We start from the raw sequence: 18,617 nt of genomic DNA on the forward strand, positions 1-18,617 counted from the left end.
TATACAACAAGGTCCTACCGTATAGCCCAGGAAACTATATTTAATATCCTATATAAACCATAATGGAGAAGAATATGAAAAAGAATATATATATTCTTTTTCATATTACTGAATCATTTTGCTGTACACCAGAAACTAACACAACACTGTAAATCAACTATACTTAATTTAAAAAGAAAAAGAATTAGGGAGAAAATTAGGATATACCCGTTTTTGTAACCAGTCTTCCAGAATAATTTTTAAACACCCCTTTAAAAAAGAATTATAGGGCTTCCCTGGTGACGCAGTGGTTGAGAGTTCGCCTGCCAATGCAGGGGACGCGGGTTCGTGCCCCGGTCTGGGAAGATCCCACATGCCGCGGAGCGGCTGGTCCCGTGAGCCATGGCCGCTGAGCCTGTCCGTCCGGAACCTGTGCTTCCCAACGGGAGAGGCCACAACAGTGAGAGGCCCACATACCGCATGAAAAAAAAATAAAGAATTATAATTGGCGCCAATGAAAACAAGAACCGGTTAGAACTGGGCATTGCACCCTTGTAGCTACTTAAAGGATGGGGAGAGCTCAGGACAATGGGGATGGGACTTTTGATGACACCTGGCCTGGAGGTAGGAGAGGGTGGGGCTGGGGGAAGGAGGGGGACAGGGCAGGGAGAGGAAATGCGGAAGGAGCACAGCCTCTCCCCTCAATAAATGCAGAGCCACGAAGGGGCCACGCACAGCCAGAGGTCCTCGGCCATCACATGGATCTCTGATATGGGGACAAATGGTCCTGATGGCCACAGCGCTGTCCGTCAACCACGATGAACAACCTGCTCCTGTTGCTGTGTCTAGGCTGGTGCCTGGACCAAGGGGGGATGATGATGTAGATGTGTTGGTGATGAAGTGACCACAAGGATCAAGAACTCGATGAACAAAGGGACCAACTGGCTCCTTCCAACTCTAAGATTCAAGTTCTCCTGACCTGCCCTTCCGTCGCACGTGGGCCCAGCTCTGTCCTGACTTCTGAGGGTTTTCATCAAAAGGGTGGAAGTCTTCATTTATGAATCATTTTAGGTTACGCTAGAATCGAAGGAAAGTACCAAATGATATCAAGAATCCGTTCAGCCTTAATTCTAGAGAGTAATAAAACCTACATTCTTTTTGCTCCTATGACCCTTCCAACTTTTCCTCCTCACATAACACTACTAATTATACCCATACATATGTGCTATTTATCTCCTTTAAGCCTCTTAACAGTCCTCAGAGTTGGGCTCTATTAATGTTCCCATCTTACAGATGAACAAAATGGAGGCTGAGAAAGATTAAGGGATTTACCCAAGTCCACACATGTAGTAAGTGGTGGAGCCTAGGTTTCTTTCACTGAAAAGCCAATGTGCCCAACTATTTAAAACTTCTTAAGTCCAGACAACTGAAGTCATTTTAAGTAACAAGAACCTAAATCCCGGCAACCATTTCACATCCTTCAGACCTCTCCTACTCTTTCATCTTTATGCTTATTACTTTATTCTTGGAAAACAACATGAACGACATGCATATACTTATTCACAGCACCACTAGCCACAGCGATTTCTTTCCCCGGCTGTATCTTTCTCATTCTGTTTGCACCTTCCCCATCATTTGACTATTGGAGGTAATATTTTCTTTCCCTGGATATTTTTGAGTTTTATTTAGAGTAAGTTCAGTATTTTCAGGGTTGGATTTCGACTGAGCTAAACTTAAAAATCAACACCACCTCTCTCATCTTGCCATGATCTTGTCTGACTCTGATCATCGTCCTTAGGAAGGCGGCCAAGGCTGGCACAGCGTCTGTGTCTGTGTCTACCCTCAATGCCCCGGAGAACAGGTGTGCCATGAGGGCAGGGGCCAGGTGTGCTTTCGTCACCCATAAAGCCAGTGCCTGAAGTGGGATGCAGCCCATTAAATGATTGAATAAGGAGGAACACCACCACTATGGTTCTGGACCACAAGCTCTCCTTTTCCAGCATCGAGGGCTGCTCCTGCCATCCTGGGCTGCCCCTCCTGCTTGTGTCCCCGCCCTTCTCCCAGTGGAAGGGGTCATATTTGAAGTACGAAGAGGAGTGGTCCTCAAACATCCGTGGAGGGGAACAGATCACCTTGAACATGAACGTGGTAACACAATGAGATCTCATTCTCCCCGCTCTCTGCAGAGACGGTTCTCAACACATCCTTGGACACAGGAAATGGGAAAATTCCTTTTCTGTTTTATGAGAGCCTGAGGACTGGTGACTGTGGCCCCCACCTCCACAAGCCACTGTCCTCGTTTCCAATTCCACTTGGTTAAACCTTTTTTTCCATCTCTCTCTTTCAGTAAGGAAAATGGGCAACTTAGTTGTTTTAAAAACAACATGAAAAGTTTCTGAAATTCATACTGTTTTTTTTCTTTCTGAAATCTCTGGAGTCCTTCCCTTTACCAGGAAACCTTGCTCTGAATCAATATAAAACAGCTCGGTTTATAGAAGACGTTTCCCACCAAGTGGAATTTTCCACAGTGAGTTGGTAGTGAGTCTCACGGCAGTAAATTCAATTATTTTAAATTTTGAACGTACTGTTTCCCTAAAGAGTGTGGGTTAAGCCTGGGGCTCAGAGGAGGGAACATCTGTACACAGATCTCTCCAGTAGCTCGTGGGATGCTCTGCTGAAGCTGTGTGGTTTATATGGAGATCACTTCTGTTGACTGGTGTAAATTAAGCTGATGGGATACTGTTTCTATCGGCAGTAGCCTCAAAAAATCTGAATTGATAGTCCCCAAGATCTGACCAGGAAGGAGGTCCTGAGAGATCATTTAACAGACTATCTTTTCTGCCATTTAGCCCTAGAACTAATAATTCTGAAATCCCTTTGAGAACAGCTTTTAAAAGGAGAGCAACATGAATGACAGACACCCACAGAGAATTAGGGCTAATTCTGGTTCTTTTATCTCCCAAATTCATGTCAGAAATGGGGCATGTACTCAGCAATTTATCTTACTTGTAGTTAATAGAGGGACTTCCCAAATGACAGTTGCTTGCAATCCAAAATTTATTTGTGACCCTCTCATTTTTTTGTTCCTGTAGGTACTCACCAGAAATATTTGAGGCAGCTAAGTTTATTTGTAAATCAGTTGTCTGGCGTTTGGAAAACATTTCCTTGTAGAAATAATGGCGTGCGTCTTGAGTAGGCTGGATTCAGTTGCATCACCATTTGGTGAACAACCAGAAGGTACTAAAGCCCTGAAAATACAGTCTAGAGATGTTCTCCAGCAGCATGAAGTCTGGACCTTGACAGTGTGATTCACACAGCAGTAAAGGGATGGCTAAGGTATGGTAGGAGCCTACCAGAAGCTAGTGTGTTACAGGTCTTTGATGAATGGACCTAGGAACCCAACTGTCATGGCCCAACACATGTCACCCAGGTGGAGCTGCCTCCACCCCACCCCTGTTCTCTCCACCTCTATTATGGCTCTTAGCATGTGCCTTGAGCTGCTCCTATGTTGAATGCATACATATTTACAATTGTTATGTCTTCTTGGATTGATCCCTTGATCATTGTATAGTGTCTTTCCTTGTCTCTTGTAACAGTGTTTATTTTAAAGTCTATTTTGTTTGATATGAGTATTGCTACCCCAGCTTTCTTTTGATCTCCATTTGCTTGGAGTATCTTTTTCCATCCCTCACTTTCAATCTGTATGTGTCCCTAGGTTTGAAGTGGGGCTCTTGTAGACTGTATATATATGGGTCTTGTTTTTGTATCCATTCAGCCAATCTGTGTCTTTTAGTTGGAGCATTTAATCCATTTATATTTAAAGTAATTGTCAAGGGCTTCCCTGGTGGCGCAGTGGTTGAGAATCCGCCTGCCGATGCAGGAGACACGGGTTCATGCCCTGGTCCGGGAAGATCCCACATGCCATGGAGCGGCTAGGCCCGTGAGCCATGGCCGCCGAGCCTGTGCGTCCGGAGCCTGTGCTCTGCAACGGGAGAGGCCACAACAGTGAGAGGCCCGCATACCGCAAAAAAAAAAAAAAAAAAAAAAAAAAGTAATTGTCGATATGTATGTTTCTACTGCCATTTTCTTAATTGTTTCTGGTTTGTTTTTGTAGGTCTTTTTCTTCTCTTGTGTTTCCCACCTAGAGAAATTCCTTTAGCATTTGTTGTAAAGCTGGTTTGGTGGTGCTGAATTCTCTTAGCCTTTGCTTGTCTATAAAGCTTTTGATTTCTCTGTCGAAACTGAATGAGAGCCTTGCTGGGGAGAGTATTCTTGGTTGTAGGTTTTTCCCTTTCATCGCTTTAAATATATCAGGCCACTCCCTTCTGGCCTAAAAGGCTGATTTTAGCCAAGCCTAAGAGGCAGTCGGGAGGTTGGACCAGCCACCTATCTTGGATCTGTCCCTTCAGCACTTCCGGGTGGGTGGGTCTCTCTACTGCCACTGATAGCCACTGACAGTCCCCAGGGCCCAGACCTTGAAATGCACTGGAGGAACGTGTATGCCCACCGCACTGGAGTCTTTCCCTTCCGCTATGGCTGTGCCAGGAAACTGAGCCCTTTCCTCCTCTGCCTGGGGGTTGATGGCATCACTGACAAGCCATGGTGCCTCTTAATGACTGCTTTCTCTGTCAATAGCTCCAATTAAGTTATTTCGAGTCAAAGCCTCCCTCTGTTAGAAGGTGTGGGGTTGGCCAGAGTCACTGCCAGCCTCCCACGACACATGAATTATGCTGGGTACAATCAGGAGAGAACATCGTTTCTCCGTGGTGAAGAAGTTCTTCATCGGCATCTCCTGCCGGTGCTGGGGGAGAGATGGGATGGTGGTGGCACAGAGAACCCTCATCACTTTCCAAGGCTCTGGATGGACCGTGCTCTGGGCTTCCTTAGCCTGGGAGCTCATTTGTTGTCCCAAAGTTTGTAAGTTGGATGCTGTGACTTTTTAGAATTACAGCTGAATTCTTGCCAATGGTATAAGATTGATAACACGAGGGAGTCTGGCTGGTTCTCAAAGTGAAAACGGGTCAGAGAGAAGGGGATTCTCCCCGCACTCCAGCTGAAAGGGATCAAGGGAATGGAAGGAGAACCAAAAACCAGAGAAGTACAACAGGTTGGCAAAACAATAGCGCCAACTGCAGGACGCAGACGGACAGTGGGAGAGAAAATATCCCACCTGACCTCAGGGGTTCATGATTTGTTCACCATATCGAATTGTCAGGAGGGTTTTGAATATTGTCTGAGAATTTATTTTTGTCAAGAATTACTATGAGATGACCAGTTAGCTATTTAAAGCTAGGTGGGCTTGTTCAAACAATGTCCCAAAGAACATTTGTTTCCAGGAATCATATCACGAAGGAAAATAGAATTTAAGCCATTCACATGTGTGCCGTCGTACAATTTTAAAAATATTTTAAGTTGGTGAGAATTTTATTTCCAAATCAGTTTGCTTTGTCTTTTGTATCATGACGTTACACTTCTGGCTTCACTCTCGGGATTGGGTTCAAATGCAGTTAAGGACCTCACCAGAGGGCAAATGGTTCACCTGCCACCAATTGGTTAAAACATGTTTATATTTCATTGCAGTTGCTGTGACCCAGATAAGACACAACACCAAAGAGAACAAGGCATGTTTGGCGCAAGTACATAGAGTTCCACCACCAATGTAGATACCCTGGTATTTGTTCATCATTTAGAACTTTTCCCTAACATCCATACTGTTGATCTAAATCAGAAGTCTTTTTATACAAAAGCATATACTTGATGTTCTAAAGTTTACTAGTTAAACAAAAATCTCATATTTTACAAAATTTGTGTCATCTGTGGTTTCAAGAATCTAAACATCCCAGGTAACATCCAAGCTCCGACTTGCACAAAAAGCAGCCACTTGCTTTTCAAGTCTCTGCAGTGCACTGCCCGACTCTCCAGAACACTGGAGCATTTGCCAGACTGCAGGCAAAGGGCCTGACGTGCAGGTATCGCCAGGTGTGTGGATTTCAGGAGGGGAACCGTGTTCTTTATTCCTTTGTTTGCTGAACAATGGATGGTGGCCAGTACTTGCTGTTTTGGAACAGATGATGACGAGGAGGAGCATTTGTTTTTTTTAAGAATCCTTCCTGCCCCACCCGCAGAGGTGGTCAGGAGAACACAGAGGGTTAGCTCTTCCTAGGAGTCAAGCCTGCTTTCTAGGGGCTGAGTCTTATCTCCTCGTCAGTTGACATTTGGTTTCGTGGAGCGTTCGGGCCAGGCTGTCTCGCCAGCTCCCTGAAAGCCCTGCAGACCCCGTGACGTGGAAGCCAGGGCCTCTGCCCACCTGCTTGGTGTGGCGCTCCTGATACCTGCTGTCAGCTGTGCCGGGAGGAGGGGCTGGGTCAGATGTAGCTCTGTGAGCCTTTTCTGCCTCTCTTGAACTTGCCGTCAGGCTACGAGGATGGCCCTGGAGGCTCGGAAATACGCTCCTTGCAGAACCAGTCCCCTCCCACCACCTGTGCTCGTGTGGCTGCTCTGAGAACGCCTACCTCCTAAATCAGCAAGACGTTGGCTGCGGGAAATGGCTCCCTGTTGTCAGTTGCCATAGTAGAAGCATCTGAGAAAGAGGCTCTTCGCAGTTCTGGGCAAGGGGACGGGTGGATTCAGCCAGCTCCCGATTATCTAGGGGCCGCTTCTCCGGTCTGTGAGTCTCCAGCTTTGTAGTGCTCTCTGCTTCTACTACTGCCTGCTTCTACTACTGCCTCGAGGGTAAACACAGCAAAGCTGTACAAACGTATTTATTTAGCTCTTATTAAATTTGAAAAAGAGTCTGATCAGAAGTTTGGAGGAATTGAGGCTGAAACCTAAAGTTAGATTTGGGGATTATCTGTGGATTGTATTTCTTACCATCATAACCAGGAACGTCCAGCAAGAGTTTGTATCCTTCCCGCTTCTTGCTCAGGAAGGTGCTTATCTGCAACAGGATGAGAGTGTTTCCCTGTTCATGTTTCTGCAAAAGGACTTTGCTTAGAGACTCACCTTAACACTTAGTAGATTCCAGTGGAAAGAGCTGGGACAAGGGTGAGACTGAATTGTGTTCAGATCCCAACTGGTCTGTATCTCCTGTGTGGCGTCAGAAAAGGAACATCTCTGAGGCTCACTTTCTTTATGGATCAGGTGCAGATAATGGTTAATTGTCAGAGTTGCTGAAAGGATTACAGGAGAGAATGTTTCTGAATGACGAGGAGGAGACCCAGATCACACAGGCAATTAATTGGGGTTAGACTAAGTGGGTGTAGAGGCCTCTTGGCAGCTGGATCCTGGGGATAAGTGGCTTGATCTCTGAGTCCTCGTGCACCCTCACCTGTAACTTGGAAAGAAGGATAATCATAAGTAAGCTCTTCCCCACCAAGAAAGGTTGTGGTGAGTTCACGCACCCCAACGCATAGAACACACAGCTTAGCCTGACAAGTGCCTTGTAAGCTAGAGCTATTTTTACTTCCTCTACCTTCTTAAACTTTCTGCAAATTTTTTCCTAGACACTTCGATCAGATGTATTTGCATAAAAAGGAGGTTCTTCTCGTGAAGAAGGTTTACTTCCGTTCCTGTGTTTATTTGCTCTTTGCACAAATACATATGGCAGACCCTGCCGAGTGCCAGACACTGGGTGGGTATCCAACACTGGGCAGTAGCCACAGCCAGGAACCGGAAGTATGGGAATAGTACAGAATAAGCCAAGGCCCTGGACTGGTGATGCCTGATGAAGAGTGGGTTAGAACCACGGAAGTGAGATTCAATAGCATTTTTCCTGTTTCACAGATGAGAAAACAAAATGGCACCACAGTGACAGATAACCCGCCCAAAACCTTAGAGAAGGAACGGAGGCAGGACATGGAGAGAAGGTTTTAGGTCTGATCTTGACTGTAAGCCCCATGAAGGCAGGGGGAAGGGGCTTCACCTGCCTGTCCCCACAGCACCTAGAAAGGCCCTACACGGGGGCCAGAAATGCTTCCTTGAACTGATTTGAGGTGACTCACACCCCAGGCCCCAGACTGAGTATTCTCTCCTCTCTGTCAGTCTGGTCTGAGCTATAGTGCTGTGCTCAGCCCAGCACTGACATAAAATACCTCCTATCAAGTATGTATTGATCGATTGATAACCTCCAGTTGTACACACACACTAATGCTCCCCTTTTGTCTAGTTACAAAAGCCAACAAATATGTCAGATTGTTTCTGCCTACTCGGTTTCTAGAATCACGGAAAGTTCAGCCCAAGTAGCAGACAAAAAGAGCAAAAAGCAAAAAAACGCCTAAAACCCACCTTATGTCTTAGTCATTTAAATTGTCAGGCTTGTGTCTCTCCTTTGTTGTTTCACAGCTCCCGAGGTCCTCGCACAGAAACCCTACAGCAAAGCTGTCGACTGCTGGTCCATCGGGGTGATTGCCTATATCTTGTAAGTATGGCTTGCCACCTCGGCTTCTTTTTTCCTTCTTTAAAAAAAAAAAAAAAATGTGACAAAATATACATTTAATTTTGTACACCATTTTAACCTTTTTTTTTTTTTTTTTTTTTTTTTTTTTTTTTTGACCGCATTGGGTCTTCATTGCTGCGTGCAGGCTTTCTCTAGTTGCAGCAAGCAGGGGCTACTCTTCCTGCGGTGCACCGACTTCTCATTGAGGTGGCTTCTCTTGTTACAGAGCATGGGCTCTAGAGCACAGGCCCGGTAGTTGTGGCGCACGGGCTTAGTTGCTCCACGGCATGTGGGATCTTCCCGGACCAGGGATCGAACCCGTGTCCCCTGCATTGGCAGGCGGATTCTTAACCACTGCACCACCAGGGAAGTTCCTTAACCATTTTTAAGAGTACAATTCAGTGGCATCAAGCACATTCATAGTATGGCACAACCATCACCACCATCCATCTCCAGAACTTTTTCATCTTCCCAAACTGAAACCCACTAAATACGAACTCCCATTTGTTTCCCCCCAGCCCCTGGCAACCACCATTCTGCTTTCTGTCTCTATGAATTTGCCTTCTCTATAGGTATCTCATGGAAGTGGAATCGTAAGATATTTGTCCTTTTTTGTCTGGTTTTTTTTTTTTTTTTGCACTTAGCATAATGTCCTCAGGGTTCAACTATGTTGTAGTTAGAATGTGTCAGAATTTCATTCTTTCTTGAGGCTGAATTATATTCCATTGTGTGTATATACTACATTTTGTTTATCCATTCATCCGTCAATGGACACTTGGGTTGTTTCCACCTTTTGGCTATTGTGAATAAGGCTGTTATGAACACAGGTGTCCAAATATCTGTTCGAGTCCTGCTTTCAATGCTTTGGGGTGTATACTCAGAAGTGGAATTGCTGGATCATATGGTAATTCTATGTTTAACTACTTGAGGAGCTGCCATAATGTTTTCCAAAGCAACACCACCATTTTACATTCCCAACAGTGATGCACAAAGGTCTAGTTTCTCTACATACTTGCGAACACTTATTTTCCATTTTCTTGTAATAGCTGTCCTAAGAGGTATGAAGTGGTAACTTGTTGTGGGTTCGACTTGCATTTCTCTTACGGCCGGTGATGTGTTGAGCATCTTTTCGTGCGCCACCCTTGGCTTTGCTGGGGATACAAACCACTATGAAAATATTAGGGCATGTCCAACAGAAACCACAATAAGAAAAATGTGATAAAAAAACAAAATTTAGCCTTTGAATCCTCATTTCTTCTCAGGTGCCTTATCTCCATGACCCAGGAAATGCCACGGTCATAGGCTTGTTGCAGTTATTTTAGGATGATCAGTTTTGGTTTTTATGTTTTGATTTGCTTACGTCCACTGTAAAGTTACTTTTTAAGCTACAATTTCTTTTTGTAGTGATATTTTCAAACACTTACTATGGAACATACTTTCAGGATAAGTTTAGGCCAATGAGTTTGTGAAATTGAGAGGAAATGAATTTCTCCTCCTTAGCATCCCTAAGGAGGGGAATGTTTTCTCACCGACAGAGCCCACTGCACACAATGAAAGGCTATGGGGGATTGTGATGGGAGAAAGGTCTGACAGTGGCATCCTCAGGGAATGCTGGAAACGTCCCCCCTGTATTGGCTTTGTCTCATTATTTGGGAGGCAAATGGTCTTTCTACAGCATACATTGAACTGGGCAGCATTTACAGTTGAATGAGGATTTAGCTGACAGCTCCTGTAGATTCTTATAATTAACACGGGAGAATTTATCCATTATAATATATTTGGCCTGTAGGGCTCCCACTTATGGAATTAGGTAAAAACCAGGTTCATCTGAGCTGCAAAACTAACACACTGCACCTAGAGAATGCTTTCAGTTCCAAGTCATGTTGGCCATCTTCTGCAGTAGTTTCATCCTTTTTGGGGGGTGGGGATGTGGGTTACAGACACTTTTGAGAATCTAGTGAAAGCTGTGGACCCTCTTCCCTAATAAATTCACACTCACACAATTTTGCATACCATATTGGAGGGTCCTGGGTGAGCAGATACTGGCCGTGGGCCCTGTGTTATTTACCTGGCTCCCTAATTTACCTCGACTAAAATTCTTATCCTTACCCAACTTGACTGTGAAAGACTTAGAGAAATGAATGATAAGCCAGTCCCCTTCTAGCAAAGCACCAAAGCGGGTGTTATCTAGAGAAATCTTCCATGGGGCTAAGCAAAACAAAATAGCCCTCATCTGGCCTTCTGCTTATTTGTTCCATTACGTCTGTCCTGAATCTTGAAGCACTGCTCTGATCTGCACTAATGTTTATAGATTCCCTTTGTATTCTATAATTGTGTATGTAATTATCTCCCTGAAGTCTTGGCATCAGGGTATGATATATCAGTACACCTATGAGGAGGTGTGTTCTGCATTATTGGGATAAGTAGTTTAAAACCAAGCAGTGGTGCCTTAGTCAGCTCCTGCTGCTCTAACAAAATACCACAGACTGGGTGGCTTAACCAACTGACATTTATTTCTCACAGTTCTGGAGGCTGGAAGTCCAAGGTCAGGGTGCCAGCTGGTTTGGTTCTTGGTGAGAACCCGCTTCCTGGCTTGCAGATGGCCACCTTCTTGCTGTGTCCTCACATGGTAGAGAGAGAGAAAGCTCTCTGGTATCTCTTCTTAAAAGGGCACTAATTCCATCATGAGGGCCCCACCCCCATGACCTCATCTAAACCTAATTACCTCTCAAAGGAGCATCTCCAAGCACCATCATGTTGGGGGGTAGGGTTTCAGAATATGAATTTGGATTACAGAAGTCAATCCATAGTAAATGGTTTGGTTGACCAAAGCTTAGTGAAAGTATTACAGCAAATTCCCCTTAAAACATGGATGCTTTAGGTTGGGCATGGCACCTACTTTATAATAACAATAATATCAAACATTTGTATGACAGTGCAGTGCACCCTTGAGTGAAATCACAGTTCTGCTAGTGAGGAAGAAGGCAGGAAATGGATTTGCAGTAGTAATGAACCATGTCCCATGCCGTGGCCCATAGGTAGGAAAATATCAGAAGGCCTACATGGTTAGAGTATCAAGACAGGAGGATATCAGCAAGAGCCAGAGGAAGGAGAGACCTGGAAGAAAGCTTACGTTTTAACCCAAGTGTAGTGGGAAGCCAAAGAAGGGTTGACCAGAGGTGTGACATGATCTGATTTTCACTTGAGTGTTATTCTGGCTACTCTGTGAACAAGGGATTGGACAGAGCAGAAGTGGAGTGTGGAGACTGGTTCAGAGGCTTAGGTCAGATGAGTGGTAATGGTTGCTTCTACCAGGGGTGCAAGGATGGAGGAGGAGTGGTAGATATACTTTGGATGTGAAGAATGAAGGAGAGGGATGTTTCAAGGATAAACCCAAGTTTGGGGCAGATGGCTAGGAGAGTGGTGTAGGAGCAAGTTTAGGGGGTAGGTGAGATCAAGAATTTCGTTTTGGGCATGTTGAACTTGAGACGCCTTTGGGATACCCACTGACTAGTGTAAGCATGTGTGAGTTCAGAAATCTGGGGTAGAGAGTCTGGCATATAAATCTGGGTATGATCTGAGCAGTAGGACATCCAGATCCTTATCACTGTAGTACACGATACAATATTTGGTTGGGGTCATGTAGAGCATCAAGCAAAGAAATACTGTATTTCTTTGTTTCTATTTTAAGTACAAACTTGATAAGCATAAACTTGATGGTTACCTGGTGACCAGTAGCTTTACCCCAGGGATTAGTCTCAGGTTGATTTCATGATTGTGTCAGACTTCAAAATGGCAGCCTGGGTTTTTGTCTTCTTTGGTGCCTTCCAGAGTTCTGAGAGTCTCAAGCAGAGAATGAATGGACTTTGGACATCTCATTTGTACCTTCCAAGATGTTCAGATCCTTATGAGTGAAAGGCCAAATCCTAGCTATAAATTGCTACGTAATAGGTCTATGCCTGGAGAACCACTGATCTCAAATTCATCATTATCATTGGACTTCCTTGGTGGTCCAGTGGTTAAGACCCCATGCTTCCACTGCAGGGGGCACAGGTTCGATCCCCGGTTGGGGAAGTTCCACACGCTGCACGGTGCAACCAAAAAGAAAGAAAAAAAAATCATCCATTATCAGTGCCAACACCTGGCTTTTCTTGAGTACATTCTCTATTCCAGGCACTGCAGTAGGTGCTAAAGATAATCAAGATGACAAAGACATGATGCCTCTCATCAGAGTACTAACAATGTATATGGCGGGACAAGTAGTTTCCTAAGTAGACTGAGTGACGGCAAGGCTTGTGTACAGCTCTAGGAGTTTCTAGGATGAAGCCACCATTGAGGAGGATGGGAGTATTCAGGAAGGGGGCACCACTATTCCAATGATGTCTAGAAGGTTGGAAAAGTCTAACATAAGCCGAGAGGCTAGAGGATAGCATCCCAACCAGGGGAGGGATGCAGGCACAGGAACAGGGGTGCCTGAGGCATGTTTGAGGACTGACGAAAATATCTTGTGAAAGGCTCTGGCCAGGTTGGTGTTCCCAGCACAAGGCTGGCTCCAAGTTGAACTAGTGTCAGAAGCTAGAACTCGTGGACCTCAGCCTCAGACTCTGGCTACTTCCCACAGATTCACTGTGCCTGGTCTTCCCACCCCATCCTTGCTCTGAAGACTGGTGAGGAAGGCTGATGAGTGGGTCATGACCAATAGGAAACACAGGGGAAGCCGGCTATCCCCTGGGGATCCGTGCAGAGCCCCTCACTCTTCACATCACCTGCAATGGGAAAGAGATTAGTCTCTGCTATTTGGGGGGTGCAGCGGTATTATTTGCCTTTGATAAACCTGTCACACTGAGATATCAGATTGCAGCAGCGGTGGCTGTGACAGACACCGCGCATTTTCTCCTCTCCATGTGCCATGCAAACATTCTTCATTTTGTCAGTGCAGGTCCTTGATGAATTGGTTCTCTTTGGATCTCCACACTCATTTCTGTTATCCATCGTTTGGCAGGAGAGATGTTTTTTCCTAACAAGGAGACTCATGTTTTTAAAACCCTTTTGATAGGTCCTTACCCTGCCCAGGAATCTTCCTTTGGGGATCAGGACCTGCAAAACACATCTTTGCCTGAGTAGCCTAAGCTGCTGGGAAGGATTGAGGCCGGAGTGGGCCGGACACCGTGATGAATCTGCTGGTGTCCTGGCTGATGAGGCTGGCTCAGCCAAGGTAGCCCAAGTTCCAAGGAAATAAAGTTCCCCACTCAAGATGAGAATCAGCATCTCATTGTCCCAACTCGATCTTGTGATTCCATGTAGGCTGCCTTTCTGCTGACAACTTCAAGGAGGTTGTTGAGTGATCACTTGCCTACATATTCTGCCCAGGGATACAGCATGTTGTGGAGAAACGCGGTGAATGTTTGCTGATATAAAAACTGAGATCTGAAGGAGATTAGGGCGTTAGGGCAGGCTGGATGGTTAGGGTGGACTTTCCGTGGGTGGTGAGGGCACTTACCCATGCTGTGACCTGTGACCTCTCTGCCTAGAGGAAATCCCAGGCAACTACTTTTGGTCACACGCTTACTTTTTGACTGGCCTCCTACATGGTTCAGTTTGTTAAACTAGGTCACAGAAACAAATTGGCCGATGTACAGAGCATAATTAGCTCTGTAAGAATGGAACTAAGAACGCTTAACCCGCGTGCTACATCCATTTTCTGAGACAATGGTTGCTCCTCACCGAGGTCGTCACCATTCTTTCAACCACTGACAGCTGCCTCTTGATGGATACACATGTCCCAGGAAGGCGGCAAGAACCCAAGCTTCAGTAGGAGAGAATGCGGTGTAATGACTGAACCCCAGTGAACGTCCAAGCCTGGGGTGTTGTGATGGTCGTTACTAGTACTCTCCGTGCGACGATGGTTAACAGTAATAGGAATAACGAACTGGCATTGTCAGCGGGCGGCGATCATCTTATATTCATACGCTACGCAAAATGGGACACATAGCCGCATTCAGGCCGCATGGGTTCACGGTCTGAACTTTGGCTTTAGACGTTTAGAAACGACATCAGATCTGTTGCTTCGTCTTGCTCAGATGATCCCAGTGAACTGATTCACACTAGCCAGACTCCAAAGAGATTTAAAAAAAAAAAAAAGACACAATTAGAGTGTCCATTTATTAAACCATAATGAGATGCGTGCCCTGCGAGTTAATAGGATATGCACGTCATCAAACTAGCAAGTTCCAGGAGAAAAGCTCCAGGAGAAAGCAAATTCAAATGGGGAATTTCTTTAGTGAATGAGGGATCAGAGCAGTGGAGTTGGAGTTGGATGGAGTTGGGTGGCCTTGGGTGTTTTCATAAAGCCTGTCCTGGGCTCCAGGTCACCTTTCTCTCCCAAAGGTGATGTCTGGCAAGGCGCCCAGGGGGGCGCACCGGCCGGTCGGGGTGGTGCGCGCAGACAGTTCGTACACCCGCTGTCCCTTCGCTCCTGCCTTGAAGACCAGCCACTACCCTGCGCCCTTCCTCTGTCATTCCAGCCTCACCGTTTTTGTTTTAGCAGGCGTTGATGGTTGGTTATAATTCACAGGTTCACGGGTTTTACTTCGCCAACTGCATTTCAGTGTGGCTGCTTTCTGAGGGTTTTCCGAAAGATACCCAGTTCTCCCCCCGCCCCCCGCCACGGTCTCTACCGAGTGGACCCTGTGGCTGCCTAAAATGCCTTTTGTTTACACGTCCTGCTTGACCACATTTCAGCTTTGTTGATGGGCCTGTGACCCTCTCTTCTCTGCTTTGGAAGAAAGACTGTTGGTTGTCTGTTGACAGTTGGTTCACCTCTAACCCTTAGGAAAGAGCCAAACGTAAAATACTCCCTGGTTTCAAAAAGTGAGTGGAGCGATAGGCACAGGGTGATGGAGGGAATTTTACAAGCAGTGTCACTGAGGTGAAGAAGTTCTGCGTCTTCCATGGTGGTCGGAACAGCTTCCTGCCAGTGACCTCAGGGAGGGTGGAATCCACCGGTATCTGTGCCTTTGTCTTTGCAAAGCCCCTGGTAGAGAGGGCACCCAGCGGGAGAAGCAGGAAGGGAATGGCTCCTTTTACACACTGAATGGTGCCGCCTCAGGCCAAATGGAAAAACATTTCAGGTAAAGCATCATCTCCGGGAAACTGTCATTTAAGTAGTAACTGAATGCATCGGGATATTTAGCCTGGAGAATGGAAGGCAGGAGATTGACATTCACTCACTTAACTAACACTTATTGATCCTAATATGTGTCCAGCAATCTCATGGGGCTGCTGAGCTGGATTCATTGCTGCCTGGCCACGGAGTCGCTACTGTGGCAACAGACAGTAAACAGATAACTTACAGTCCAGTCTTGCTGGCTGTCACGGAGATGGGAGGCAAGATCAGGGAGAGTTCCCAGGGGAGAGACGTGAACCCTGCCCGGGCCTTGAGGAAGGCTCCGTAAGAGCGGTGTACGGTGATCTGGGCTTGGAAGGACTGTCTTCAAATATCAGCAAGGCCGTCAGGCAGGGGGAGGTCGATGGTTTATCCTCCAAGACTCAATTATCTAAGGAGATGATGTGCTTTCTGTGTTTGATAAAAGATGTCCTGTTCAATTTGAGACATGATTTTTTAAATATAACTTGGAAGGTTTGATCCGGCTTTGAACTTATATATTACCAACGCTTGGGACTTCCCTGATGGCGCAGTGGTTAGGAATCTGCCTGCCAGTGCAGGGGACATGGGTTCAAGCCCTTGTCCGGGAAGATCCCACATGCCGCGGAGCCACTAGCCCGCGAGCCACAACTACTGAGCCCGTACACCACAACTACTGAGTCTGCACTCTAGAGCCTGTGTGCTACAACTACTGAAGCCTGTGCGCCTAGAGCCCATGCTCCACAACAAGAGAAGCCACCGCACCGCAACAGAGAGTAGCCCCCGCTCACCGCAACTAGAGAGAGCCCACGCACAGCAACGAAGACCCAATGCAGCCAAAAATAAATAAATAAAAAATATCACCAATACTTAGTAATGGGAAAAATATAATCTCTGACTATCAGGATGTTGAATTTGTCTAGCATCACACCGAGCAAATGAAAGAATCAAAAGAGGCTTTTATTATGTTTTAAAAGATTTACCGTCTGGAATGTAGCACCGCAGCACAGAGACAGAAGGGAGGCAGTACAGAGATAGTTAAAAAACCAAAAGGGGCACAGAGAGTGAAATGGCCATCTTGCCAGGAGCTGTAGTGACAAGAGTCATGAATTCGGACCACTTAGTCTGAGTGGGGTTTGTGCCCAGTCGGAGAAGAAATGGAGGTGGGAAGGGGAGAGGTACCAGCTCACACCAGCAAGTCTAGAAACACTCGTGGAGGTGGTTCAGATGGGGGGGCCGGGAGCCCGTGATTCGGTGCCAAGTACAGGTGCGCCGGAGTCGGGCAACACACAAGACCGCCTTCTGGCTTCCAATCACCTTGCTGTGCTCTCACAATGCACTTCCAGGGATGCACCTCTGAGAATGAAAACAGTTTCTAATCATCCTCAGAAGTGCCTTGGACGAGAGCCATCGGAGGCCAGGGGATAAGTGAAAAGTTCACTCAAAAGTCAAGGCCGGGGCTTCCCTGGTGGCGCAGTGGTTGAGAATCCGCCTGCTAATGCAGGAGACACGGGTTCGTGCCCTGGTCCGGGAAGATCCCACATGCCGCGGAGCAACTAAGCCCGTGAGCCATGGCCGCTAGGCCTGCGCGTCCGGAGCCTGTGCTCCGCAACGGGAGAGGCCACAATAATGAGAGGCCCGCATACCGCAAAAAAAAAAAAAAAAAAAAAAAAAAAAAAAAAAAAGTCAAGGCCGGCTTCTCGGCCGCGCAGGAGGGAGGCCAAGATGACAGATGAGATCGCTAAGGCTCAGGCCGCCCGACCTGGTGGCAGCACAATCTTCAGGAAGATCATCCGCAAGGAAATCCCAGCTAAAATCATTTATGAGGATGCCCAGTGTCTGCTTTCCATGACATTTCCCCTCAAGCACCAACACATTTTCCGGTGATACCCAAGAAACATATATCCCAGATTTCTTCGGCAGAAGATGACGATGAAAGTCTTCTTGGACATTTAATGATTTTTGGCAAGAAATGTGCTGCTGATCTGGGCCTGAAGAAGCGTTATCGAATGGTGGTGAGTGAAGGTTCAGATGGGGGACAGTCTGTCTGTCTCCATGTTCTTGGAGGTCGGCAGATGAATTGGCCTCCTGGGTAAGCGTGTTGTAGGGATAATTTTCCCTTCTCTATGCAGTGATCAGGTCTGCAAGTTCCAATACGCAAAACAATACTTTTTTTGCCTGTGTATGGAGAGATTGCAGAAATAATTTTAAAAACCCATACATAATAAAAGACATTGTTGCATGGTCTGAATTCTGTATCTGACTTATTTTATTTTTTAATATTTGTTGGAATGTTTGAAGGTGGAGTTCATAATTTGGGAGGTTTTTGTTTTTTCTCCCCAAGGAGGACTCAGCATATGTACATGGCAATAATGCTGTGACTGATCTTTGAAGACAAATTTAAAATTTTCATAAATTTAGCTTTAGCTTTGAAATATCCTTTTAGGGTAAAATATTAGTCCAGGAGAAGATTTTCTAATCCAGTTCTCTTATTTTCTGAGAACAAAGGAGCATGTGATGTGATTGGTCCAGAAAGTGACAGTTGTAGGTGTAACAAAAATGCTTTTTGTCCAGCTCACATGTTTCCCCTGGACTACCGGGGTAGTGTGGAAGGCATGAAAGTAGATTTGTCACAGAATCTTTGATGACCATGTGAAGCCATACAATGGTGTTTCCTTGTTACCTAACGCTATTGATTATAAAGACTTGCAAATATATTATTTAGAATTAACTCTCCAAATTGAAAACTCATTGTTGTGAATGTGTATGTGCACACTAGCAAAAATTTTTAAGTTATGCATGACTCTGGCTATGTAGAGTTGGGGGGAGATCTCAGGGTTTGAGTTCTTATGTAGGCTGACAACAAAACTTTTTTTTTTGTTGTTCTTGCCATGAACCCTAGCCTCTCTAACGCTGCACAGGGCAAATAGTTTTGCTTCTTTACTTTCCTTCATGTAGGTACTTTCCAGCTTCTAAAATTTATTGAACACTTCTTGCCTGCTTTGTCTCTTCTCTCGTTCTCTTTGTGTTTTACGGGTTCCTTCCATTTTTAATCCCTAA

The 18,617-nt window shown here is 45.7% G+C and overlaps 1 protein-coding gene and 1 pseudogene across 7 annotated transcripts in view; both read left to right on the top strand.

Annotated features, from left to right (window-relative positions):
* Positions 1 to 18,617, top strand: part of CAMK1D (calcium/calmodulin dependent protein kinase ID) — a 429,331-nt gene that overhangs the window by 384,661 nt on the left and 26,053 nt on the right. For all 7 annotated transcript variants that reach the window (XM_059056712.2, XM_059056713.2, XM_059056710.2 and 4 more), the window contains one exon: positions 8,320 to 8,395. In XM_059056712.2, the coding sequence (XP_058912695.1) occupies positions 8,320 to 8,395 (76 nt within the window). The remainder of the gene's footprint in view (positions 1 to 8,319; positions 8,396 to 18,617) is intronic.
* On the top strand, positions 16,920 to 17,653 carry LOC131752398 (adenosine 5'-monophosphoramidase HINT1-like; annotated as a pseudogene).

Source organism: Kogia breviceps, chromosome 3, assembly GCF_026419965.1.
Source record: "Kogia breviceps isolate mKogBre1 chromosome 3, mKogBre1 haplotype 1, whole genome shotgun sequence".
In the NCBI taxonomy this organism is placed as follows: Eukaryota; Metazoa; Chordata; class Mammalia; order Artiodactyla; family Physeteridae; genus Kogia; species Kogia breviceps.